At 44.7% G+C, this 12463-nt stretch overlaps 1 protein-coding gene across 3 annotated transcripts in view; it reads left to right on the top strand.

Annotated features, from left to right (window-relative positions):
• LOC139264385 (triple functional domain protein) overlaps nt 1-12463 on the top strand; it is a 760938-nt gene that overhangs the window by 456285 nt on the left and 292190 nt on the right. For all 3 annotated transcript variants that reach the window (XM_070880754.1, XM_070880753.1, XM_070880752.1), the window contains 2 exons: nt 4043-4192; nt 11181-11295. In XM_070880754.1, coding sequence (XP_070736855.1) covers nt 4043-4192; nt 11181-11295 — 265 coding nt within the window. The remainder of the gene's footprint in view (nt 1-4042; nt 4193-11180; nt 11296-12463) is intronic.

The following is a 12463-nucleotide window of genomic DNA, read 5'->3' as shown; positions in this document are numbered from 1 at the left end:
GAAAAACCTGCCGGGGGGACCACGTGGCAGGGGATCGACAGATGGAGCTGAAAATCGCTAGTAAGTATTTTGTTATTGCTTTAAATTGGTGGTACAATTACTTGGGCAGAATGGGGTCCAGGCCGAAAAATCCCCAACCTGAATTTAGGTCGGGTTGGCCTGTTGACCCCAAAGCGGCGGCCATTCGATTTTTAGGAATGGCCGCTGCAAACGGGCATCAACGGGTCTCTGAGACCCTGAATTTCGGCCTCAGTAAGTTCACATTTCTCCACATTATATTCCATTTGCCATGTTCTTGCCTACTCACTTAGCCTGATTATTTCCCCTTGAAGCCTCTTTGCATCCTCCTCACAACTTACATTCCCACCAGGCTTTGTATCCTCAGCAAACTTGGATATATTGCATTTGGTCCTCTCATCCAAATCATTGATGTAAATTGTGAATAGCTGAGGCCCAAGCACCGATCCTTGCGGTACCCCACTAGTTACATGTAGTCTGCCAACCCAAAAACGACCCGTTTATTCCTGCTCTCTGTTTTCTGTCCATTAACCAATCCTCAATCCATGCCAGTATATTACCTCCCCTTCCAAGAGCCCTAATATTGTTTAATAACCTTTTGTGTGGCACATTATCGAATGCCTTCTGAAAATCCAAATACACCACATCCACTGGTTCCCCTTATCTATTCTGCTCGTGACAAGTAAGGAAGTCCTGTTACAACTGTACAAGGCTTTGGTGAAACCACACCTGGAGTACTGCGGACAGTTTTGGTCTCCTTATTTTGGGAGAGATATACTTGCATTGTAGGCATTTCAGAGAAGGTTCACGAGGTTCATTCCTGAGATGAAAGGGTTGTTTTATGAAGAAAAGTTGAGCCGGTTGGGCCTATACGCATTGGAGTTTAGAAGAATGAGAGGTGATCTTATTGAAATTGATAAGATTCTGAGGGGGCTTGACAGGGTAGATACAGAGACGATATTTCCCCTCGTGGGGGAATCTAGAACTAGGGGACATAGTTTCAGAATAAGGGGTCACCCATTTAAAACGGAAATGAGGAGGAATTTCTTCTCTGAGGGTCGTGTATCTTTGGAATTCTCTACCCCAGAGAGCTGTGGAGGCTGGGTCATTGAATAGATTTAAGGTGGAGACAGACAGATTTTTGAAGGATAAGGGAGTCGAGGGTTATGGGGAACAGGCAGAGAAGTGGAGTTAAGGCCAAGATCAGATCAGCCATGATCTTATTGAATGGTGGAGCAGACTCAAGGGGCCAAATGGCCTACTCCTGCGCCTATTTCTTATATGTTCTTAACCTCAAAAAAACGCAACAGATTTGTCACACATGATTTCCCTTTCATTAATTCCTGTTGACTCTGCCCAATCCTATTATTATTTTCTAAGTGCCCTGTTAACACGTCCTTAATAATAGATTCTAGCATTTTCCCTACTACTGATGTCAGGCTAATTGGTCTGTAGTTCCCCGTTTTTTCTCTCCCTCTTTTAAATAGCAGGGTTAAATTTGCTACCTTCCGATCCGCGGGAACCGTTCTATAATCTATGGAATTTTGGAAGATGGCAACCAATGCATCCACTATCTCTAAAGCCACCTCTTTCAAAACCAACAGGTCCAGTGGATTTATTGGCTTTCAGTTCCATTAATTTCTCCAGTACAATTTTTTTACTAATACTAATTTCTTTTGGTTCCTCATTCTCGTTAGACCCTTGGTTCTCCACTGTTTACGGGAGATTTTTTGACACATACACTTGCAACGGGGATCGCTAGATCAGGAGTGTGAACTAGAATCCATTCAGCCCATTGAGACCGTGCCAGCTCTCTGCAAGAGCACTTTGGCTAGTCCCACTCCCCCACCCTTTCCCTGTAGCCCTGCAAATGTTTTTCCTTTAGGTACTTATCCAATTCCCTTTTGAAAGCCATGATTGTGTCTGCCCCCACCATTCTTTCAGACAGTGCATTCCAGATCCTAACCATTCCCAGCTTAAAAAAGGTTTTTCTCTTGTCGCCTTTGGTTTTTATGCCAATTACCTTAAATCTGTGTCCTCTGGTTCTTGACCCTTCCACTAATGGGAACAGTTTCTGTCTACTCTGTCTAGACCCCTCATGATTTTGAAGACCTCTATCAAATCTCCTCTCAACCTTCGCTGCTCCAAGCAGAACAACCCCAGCCTCTCTAGTCTATCCATGTCCCTCATCCTTGGAACCATTCTTATAAATCTTTTCTGCACCCTCTCTAAGGCCTTCACATCCTTCCTAAAGTACAGTGCCCAGAATTGGTCACAATACTTCAATTGGGGCCAAACTAGTGTTTTATAAAAGTTCATCATAACTTCCTTGCTTTTGTACTCTATGCCTCTATTTATAAAGCCTAGGATCCTGTATGCTTTTTTAACTGCTTTCTCAACCGACCCTGCCACATTAGGATATGGAATGCACTGCCTGAAAAAGTGGTGCAGGTAGACTCAATCGTGGCTTTCAAAAGGGAATTGGATAAGTACCTGAAGGAAAACTCTTGGCGCTTTCTTTTTTTTCATGTATGTCCCTCTGTTTAGGCATCCATGACCACCATACATTTTCATGGCTGGCAGCTGCCAAATGTTCCTGGAGCTAAAACTAATGAATATTTTTAACTTAAAATGTGGTCATTTTGATTGGAAGTGAACTAATTTCCCCAATGAGTAAATGGGGGACCAAATCTGGCAGGCCAGTATGCATTTGTCTGTTTTAGTATGCATAGTTGGATTTCTAGCAGTTCTGGTTTGCTGAGGACGTGATGACATAATATACATTGATTATCCTTAGTGGTTCTGCATACTGATTGGTCAGCATTGTGCATCATTTTCTTGACGGTCTGGAGGTGAACATGCAGTTCTGTTCCCGATTGGTCTAGGGAGACTTGCATAACAAGTAGCAGGATTGAATCTTCAGAATTAGCTCTGAGAATATCCAAATCATTGACCTCATAAGTCTGCTCACAGAAAAACTTGAGCTTTCATCTTGAGTATTTTGATTTTTTTTAATGTATTTTTTTTTGCTGTGCTGAAGATAAAAACATTCTTCAACATGAATGCATTATGTTTCACGTAATGTGAACTATTAAGTGTTATTTTGTGCTTCTGACATTTTTCAGTTGGGTAAAATATTACCTTTGGGGACTATGAAAATATCAACAGTGGCCAAGATATAAAATGAAGTTTTATTTTTTGGTATGAAACCAAAATAAGGGAGTATTATTCATATTAAGAACATAGTTTCTTTTTAATATAAGCAATTCAGGTTGAGCATCTGAAATCCGGAATTCTGAAATTCGTAACGTTCTGGAATCCGGACACCAGGCCCATCCATGATGGGGACGTCCGGAAACCAGAAAATGTTCCGAAATCCGGACTCGGCCACCCGACCTTCCCCAGCCCCCGTTGCCCCAGCCACCCGACTTCGGGCCGCTCGACCTTCGCCCACCCCTCGGCCGCCCGACCTCCAGCAGCCTCGACCCCCTGCCTCGGTCGCAGGACCTCCCCCGTTTCGGTCCCCTGCCTCAGCCACCTGACCTCCCTCCGCCTTGGCCGCCCGATCTCCCCTCCTGTACCTTGGCCGCCCGACTTCCCCAGGCCTCGGCCACCCCCCCCCCCCGTCTCGGCCACTCGAACTCTGGCTGACTTGGCCCGCCCGACCTTCACCCCATTCCCCACCCACGCAGCCCTTTACCTCGGCCGCCCGATCCCCCCTCTTCTTGGCCAGCCGCCCTCCCCCTACCCTACCTACCTCAGCCCGGGCATTTCCAGATTCGGGACATCAGAAAGACGTTCCAAAATCCGGATATATGCGAAATCCGGAACGGCCTCAGTCCCGAGGTTTCTCCACGGATTTCAGATGCTCCACCTGTATCAGTAAATTAGATGTTCAACCGTGAAAAGCCTTCCGCTTCTCACAGATCATTGATCAAGGCACAGTAATGTTATTATATTGCTGTCAGTCTCTAATGAAAGGCTTTATTTGAATTAGCAACTGCTATTTGGTTTCTGTGCATAGGTCTGCAGTGTTCTGGAGAGTCTGGAGCAGGAGTACAAACGAGAAGAGGACTGGTGTGGAGGAATCGATAAGCTTGGTCCAAATTCAGAGTGTGATCACGTGACACCCATGATCAGCAAGCATCTAGAACAAAAGGAAGCCTTTCTCAAAGTAGGTGGAAACACAGTGTCCATTTGTTCACTATTAATCATTTCCAAATAGATATTCATTGGGGGAAGGGATATTTGTGGAAATATCCAATAAACATTTAAAAGATATCACATACAATATTTAATACTTATGCACAACAGTTCCGTTTAAGTCCTTTTCTAGACATAAGTGGAAAAGAGACCTTTAAAATTGTTTTTTTACCGATTTGCACCAATAAGAGTGATTAAGAACAGATTTTTTTTTTACCCAAATTCTCGAGCTCCTTGTAGATCACGAGATATGAGCATATTGCACGAATTACATCATACACATACATTGAGTGGTGACATCACGTACGCACATCCGGGACTGACGAACGTTGTGATGCAAACATTGAAAACACAAATGTGATGTCACAGCATGTGTACATACCTACACATGTGCAATGGTTTTCTGAATTGCAAAAGTTACCAAAGCACGTAATTTTGTGGAAAATAGCTCATCTGTACACATTAGATCTACCTACAACACAAAGTGGGAATGCTCGCTGATGATTACACAGTGTTCAATTCCAATCACAACTCCTCAGATAATGAAGCAGTCCATGCCCGCATGCAGCATGACCTGGATGACATTCAGGCTTAGGCTGATAAGTAGAAAGTAACATTCGCGCCACACAAGTGCCAGGCAATGAGAGTCTGCATCAAGCGAGAGTCTAGCCACCGCCCCATGAGATTCAACGGCATTACCATCATTGAATCCCCCACCTTTGGGAGTCACCTTTGACAGGAAACTTAACTGGACCAGCCACATAAATACTGTGGCCACAAGGGCAGGTCAGAGACTGGGTATCCTACCTCCTGACTCCCCAAAGCTTTTCCACCATCTACAAGGCACAAGCAGGAGTGTGATGGAATACTCTCCACTTGCCTGCAGGAGTGCAGCTCCAACAACACTCAAGAAGCTCGATATTATCCAGGATAAACCAGCCCGCTTGATTGGCATCCCATCCACCACCGTAAGCATTCACCCCCTCCATCACCGCTGCACCATCTACAAGATGCACTGCAGCAACTCGCCAACGCTTCTTTGACAGCACCTCCCAAACCCACGACCTCTACCACCGAGAAGGGTAAGGGCAGCAAGCACATGGGAATACCACCACCTCCAATGTCCCCTCCGAGTCACACACCATCCTGATTTGGCAATATATCGCCATTCCTTCATTGATGTTGGGTCAAAATCCTGGAACTCCCTCCCTAACAGCACTGAGGGAGTACCTTCACCGCCACCATCTCAAGGGCAATTATTGATGGGCAATAAGTGCTGGCCTTGCCAGCGACGCTCACATCCCAGGAACGAATAAAAAAAAGTCTGTGTGCTGATGGGGATGGATTTGTCATGTTAGGTTGATATAGAACAATGTCAATATGTCACAACATACACTGGATTTGAGGATTTTGCATCAGCACCAGCTGTTATACTGGTACCCACAAAATGTTACTTAACTGCCAGACTACCACCTGAATGGGACTTAGTGGGGCCAGTGCAGTGAAAGCTGAATGCAATTCAGCAGTACTAGAAACATAGAAAATAAGTGCAGGAATAGGCCATTCGGCCCTTCGAGCCTGCACCACCATTCGATAAGATCATGGCTGATCATTCCCTCAGTACCCCTTTCCTGCTTTCTCTCCATACCCCTTGATCCCTTGAGCCGTAAGGGCCATATCTAACTCCCTCTTGAATTTATCCAATGAACTGGCATCAACAACTCTCTGCGGTAGGGAATTCCACAGGTTAACAACTCTCTTGAGTGAAGAAGCTTCTCCTCATCTCAGTCCTAAATGGCCTGCACCTTATCCTAAGACTCTGTCCCCTGGTTCTGGACTTCCCCAACATTGGGAACAATCTACAACGCACCTAACCTGTCCCGTCCCATCGGAATCTTGTATGTTTCTATGAGATTCCCTCTCATCCTTCTAAACTCCAATGTATAAAGGCCCAGTTGATCCAGTCTCTCCTCATATGTCAGTCCGGCCATTCCGGGAATCAGTCTGGTGAACCTTCGCTGCACTCCCTCAATACCAAGAACGTCCTTCCTCAGATTAGGAGACCAAAATTGAATACAATATTCCAGGTGAGGCCTCACCAAGGCTCTGTACAACTGCAGTAAGACCTTCCTGCTCCTATACTCAAATCCCCTAGCTATGAAAGCCAACATACCATTTGCCTTCTTTACCGCCTGCTGTACCTGCATGCCAACTTTCAATGACTGATGAGCCATGACACCCAGGTCTCGTTGCACCTCCCCTTTTCCTAATCTGCCATCATTCAGATAATATTCTGTCTTCGTGTTTTTGCTCCCAAAGTGGATAACCTCACATTTATCCACATTATACTGCATCTGCCATGCATTTGCCCATTCACCGAATCTGTCTAAGTCACCCTGCAGCCTCTTAGCGTCCCACTCACAGCTCACACTGCCACCCAGTTTAGTGTCATTTACAAACTTGGAGATATTATACTCAATTCCTCATTCCAAATCATTGATGTATATTGCAAAGAGCTGAGGTCCCAGCACTGAGCCCTGCGGCACTCCACTGGTCACTGCCTGCCATTCTGAAAAGGACCCGTTTATCCTGACTCTCTGCTTCCTGTCTGCCAACCAGTTCTCTATCCACGTCAGTATGTTACCCCCAATACCATGTGCTTTGATTTTGCACACCAATCTCTTGTGTGGGACCTTGTCAAAAGCCTTTTGAAAGTCCAAATACACCACATCCACTGGTTTTCCCATATCCACTCTACTAGTTACATCCTCAAAAAATTCCAAAAGATTTATCAAGCATGATTTCCCCTTCATAAATCCATGCTGATTTGGACCAATCCTGTCACTGCTTTCCAAATGCGCTGCTATTTCATTCTTAATAATTGATTCCAACATTTTCCCCACCACTGATGTCAGGCTAACCAGTCTATAATTACCCGCTTTCTCTCTCCCTCCCTTTTTAAAAAGTGGTGTTACATTAGCTACCCTCCAGTCCATAGGAACTGATCCAGAGTCGATAGACTGTTGTAAAATGATCACCAATGCATCCACTATTTCTTGGGCCACTTCCTTAAGTACTCTGGGATGCAGACTATCAGGCCCCGGGGATTCATCGGCCTTCAATCCCATCAATTTCCCTAACACCATTTCCTGCCTAATAAAGATATCCTTCAGTTCCTCCTTCTCACTAGACCCTCGGTCCCCTAGTACTTTTGGAAGGTTATTTGTGTCTTCCTTCGTGAAGACAGAACCAAAGTATTTGTTCAATTGGTCTGCCATTTCTTTGTTCCCCATTATAAATTCACCTGAATCCGACTGCAAGGGACCTACGTTTGTCTTTACTAATCTTTTTCTCTTCACATATTTATAGAAGCTTTTGCAGTCAGTTTTTATGTTCCCAGCAAGCTTCTTCTCGTACTCTATTTTCCCCCTCTTAATTAAACCCTTTGACCTCCTCTGCTGAATTCTAAATTTCTCCCAGTCCTCACGTTTGCTGCTTTTTCTGGCCAATTTATATGCCTCTTCCTTGGATTTAACATTATCCTTAATTTCCCTTGTTAGCCACAGTTGAGCTACCTTCCCCGTTTTATTTTTACTCCAGACAGGGATGTACAATTGCTGAAGTTCATCCATGTGATCTTTAAATGTTTGCTATTGCCTATCCACCGTCAACCCTTTAAGTATCATTTGCCAGTCTACTCTAGCCAAGTCATGCCTCAAACCATCGAAGTTACCTTTCCTTAAGTTCTGGACCCGAGTTTCTGAATTAACTGTGCCACTCTTCATCCTAATAAAGAACTCTACCATGTTATGGTCACTCTTCCCCAAGGGGTCTCGCACAACAAGATTGCTAATTAGTCCTTTCTCATTACACATCACCCAGTCTAGGATGGCCAGCTCCCTGGTTGCTTCCTCGACATATTGGTCTGGAAAACCATCCCTAATACATTCCAGGAAATCCTCTTTCACCGCATTGCTACTAGTTTGATTAGCCCAATCAATATGTAGATTAAAGTCACCCATGATAACTGCTGTACCCTTATTTCTTGTTTGATGCTGTCCCCAACCTTACTGCTACTGTTTGGTGGTCTGTACACAACTCCCACGAGCATTTTCTGCCCCTTGGTATTCCGCAGCTCCACCCATACCAATTTCAAATCATCCAAGCTAATGTCCTTTCTTACTACTGAATTAATTTCCTCTTTAGCCAGCAATGCCACTCGCCTCCTTTACCTTTCTGTCTATCCTTCTTAAATGTTGAATACCTCTGGATGTTCCCAGCCTTGGTCACCCTGGAGCCATGTCTCCGTGATGCCAATTACATCATACCTGTTAACTGCTATCTGCGCAGTTAATTCGTCCACCTTATTCCGAATACTTCTCGCATTGAGGCACAGAGCCTTCAGGCTTGTCTTTCTAACACACTTTGCCCCTTTAGAATTTTGCTGTAATGTGGCCCTTTTTGGTTTTTGCCTTAGGTTTCTCTGCCCTCCACTTTTACTTTTCTTCTTTCTATCTTTTGCTTCTGCCCCCATTCTACTTCCCTCTGTCTCCCTGCATAGGTTCCCATCCCCCTGCCGTATTAGTTTAACTCCTCCCCAACAGCACTAGCAAACACTCCCACAAGGACATTGGATCCCAGCCCTGCCCAGGTGCAGACCGTCCGGTTTGTACTGGTCCCACCTCCCCCAGAATCGGTTCCAATGTCCCAGGAATTTGAATCCCTCCCTGGTGCACCACTCCTCAAGCCACGTATTCATGTGAGCTATCCTGCGATTCCTACTCTGACTTGCATGTGGCATTGGTAGCAATCCTGAGATTACTGCTTTTGAGGTCCTACTTTTTAATTTAGCTCCTAACTCCCTAAATCCGTTTTGTAGGACCTCATCCCTTTTTTTACCTATATCGTTGGTACCTATATGCACCACAACACCTGGCTGTTCACCCTCCCTTTTCAGAATGCCCTGCACCCGCTCCGAGACATCCTTGACCCTTGCACCAGGGAGGCAATATACCAGCCTGGAGTCTCGGTTGCGGCCGCAGAAATATCTATCTATTCCCCTTACAATTGAATCCCCTATCACTATCGCTCTCCCACTCTTTTTCCTGCCCTCCTGTGCAGCAGAGCCACCCACGGTGCCATGAACTTGGCTGCTGATGCCCTCCCTTGGTGAGTCATCCCCCTCAACAGTACCCAAAGTGGTGTATCTGTTTTGCAGGGGAATGACCACAGGGGACCCCTGCACTACCTTCCTTGCACTGCTCTTCCTGTTGGTCTCCCATCTCCTATCTGGCTGTGTACCCTTTTCCTGCAGTAAGACCAACTCACTAAACGTGCTATTCACGTCATTCTCAGCATTGTGCATGCTCCAGAGTGAATCCACCCGTAGCTCCAATGCGGTCCGTCAGGAGCTGCAGCCGGTTACACTTCCCGCACACGTAGTCGCTAAGGACACCGGAAGCGTCCCTGACTTCCCACATAGTACAGGAGGAGCATAAAACGTGTCCAAGCTCTCCTGCCATGACTTAACCCTTAGATAAACTTAATTTGACAACAGCAATGCTAAATGTTACTCACTGATAAAGAAAAGAAAAAAGAAAAGCTACTTACCAATCACCAGCCAATCACTTACCCCCTTGGCTGTGACGTCACCTTTCGATTTCTTTCTACTTTTTTGCCTCCCTGCTGTAGCTGCACTGGCTGGCCTCTTGTAGGCCGCTCGCCTCCCGAACTCCCGCTGCTCACTGATGGGCCTCTTGTAGGCCGCTCACCTCCCGAACTCCTGCTTCTCACACTATGATTTTTATATTAATTTATAACACAATGACTGTAAATTTATCACAAATATAATTGTATATCAAGGGATCACAGAAGCCACAAGCTTGCCTGGAGTGGGAAATAAAAAAAGGTATAATAGGAAATCAGAAGCATTGTTCAGACAGAATAGAGGAAGTACTGAGACCCCGTGTAAAATAATCATAAATAAAATTCAAAAAGGGATGATGTGGAAACTTTACATCAGAATCGTCAGGTGCAGCTTGGCCAATCCAAGCCAAGTTTGCACAGGGGTACTTGTGGAGTATAACTAGCTAAAACCACACAGCCTAACAGTGCAGATCCCCAATAAGCGTCCTGCTGCTTGTCCAGCTGGGACCACCCTACCCTATAAGGACTTTGACCTGCAGATTAGCATGGAATCCCAACCCCTAAGGGCAGGTCTATTCTTGCAAGGGTTTTAGTCCTCTCTCGGTGGACTGCAGGTGTGTGGAGCACCTCAAATGCAATGCCATTTAGCATGAAATGTGAGTCCACCATCCTTCAGACCACAACATAGACAGAAACGATACCCATTGAATGGTGGTTCCACTTGTTGGAGGTTCAAAGTTTTAGCAGCAGCTGCTTATTTCTCTACAAACCAAACTTTGTAGGCACAAAACCCCGGATATGCAAGCACTTGTTCTCATACCCGGCCTACAGATAACACTAGCAGCTGTCGTCCCAAGGCTCAAAGTTGCCTCATCAATCAAGCAGTGGCCATCTGCTTTCAGCATATTGGAAGGATCTACACATGGCAGCTTCTGTCATGCCAGTCACCTGGTTGTGCTTGATGCCCAGGTCTACTGCTAGGTACCATATTTACTCATTCCCAACTGAATCCAGGTCCTCATGTGGGGGCTTTGGTAAAGAGCCATGCTTGCTGCTGGCTCCTCCTTCGTGGTATTGAGAATGAATATTTTAAATCACCCCTGTTAAATTTTATTAGTACTGTTTAGTAATATTAGTAATATTTAATGATTCATAATCAAATGTCAAGTGGGCATGAACCATTTAAAGCGGATCGTTATATTTTATATGTGGACAGCATTAAAATTGTGTATGTGTGTGCAAAATTGAGCTAAGCAAGTGACATATGGACTATTTCGTTTCTTTGGTTAATTTTAGTTAACCTTTTCTTAAAGGCCTGCACTTTAGCAAGGAGGAATGCTGATGTTTTCCTGAAGTATCTCCATCGAAACAGTGTAAACATGCCAGGAATGATGAGTCATGTCAAAGCACCTGAGCAGCAAGTAAAAAGTAAGAGCTTTTTTACTGCAGATAGAAGACTGGAGCTTTATCATAGAATCATAGAAGCGTACAGCACAGAAGGAGGCCATTCGGCCCATTGTGCCTGTGCTGACTCTTAGAAAGAGTAGTCGTGCTTAGCCCCATATCCCCACTTTTTGTCCATAACCCTCTAAGTTCCACATCCTCAAATGCCGGTCCAACTCCCTTTTAAAATCATATATGAAATCAGCTTCCACCGCCTTTTTAGGTAGAACGTTCTAGATCCTGACAACTCTCAGGAAAATATTTCTCCTCATTTCCCTTCTAGATCTTTTGCCAATGATTTTGAATCTATGATCTCTGGTAATTGAAGCAATCACCGAAATGAATCGTTTTTCTCTCTCTCTACCAAGTTGGCAGAGGGATAGACATGAGGATGTAGTATTAGAAAGGAGAATCAAAGGGCACAAAGGTTTGGGAGAGATGGATAGCACTAAAACAAGAAATAGTAAGGTGGGGTCAGACAAAGTTGAACACAGGATAGTTTAAGATAGGTTTAAAGTGTACGTATGTGAACGCACAAAGCATAGTAAACAAGGTTGGTGAGCTGCAGGTGCAAATAATCACATGGGAATCTGATGATGTGGCAATAACGGAGACCTGGCTCAAAAAAGGGCAGGATTGGGTATTAAATATTCCTCGATAAGGGTGTTCAGGAAAGCTAGGAGGTGATGTGGCAGTATTGGTTAAGGAAAATGTTAAAGTGCTGGAGAGGATGTCCTGGAGGGGTCAAGGACAGAATTTAAATGGCTAGAGTTAAGAAATAATAGAGGTACCATTACACTACTAGGTGTATTCTATAGTCCACCAACTAGTGGGAAAAATATGGAGGAGCAAATTCGCAGACAAATTAAAGAGAGATGCAAGAATTACAGAGTAATAATAACGGAGGACTTCAACTATCCTAATATAGACTGGGATAATAGTGTAAAGAGCAGAGAGGAGTATGAATTTCTGAAGTGTGTTCAGCAGAACTTTCTTGGTAAGTATGTTTCCGGCTCAGCGAGGAAGGAGGCATTGCTGGATCTGGTTCTGGGGAATGAGATAGATCAAGTGGAGTAAGTGTCATTTGGTGAACATTTAGGGAACAGTGATCATAGTAACATAACGTTTAGATTAGCTATAGAAAAGGGCAGGA

This window comes from Pristiophorus japonicus, chromosome 5 (assembly GCF_044704955.1).
Source record: "Pristiophorus japonicus isolate sPriJap1 chromosome 5, sPriJap1.hap1, whole genome shotgun sequence".
In the NCBI taxonomy this organism is placed as follows: Eukaryota; Metazoa; Chordata; class Chondrichthyes; family Pristiophoridae; genus Pristiophorus; species Pristiophorus japonicus.
The sequence above is the reverse complement of the archived record's forward strand: the minus strand, read 5'-3'. Positions and strand labels throughout refer to the sequence as shown.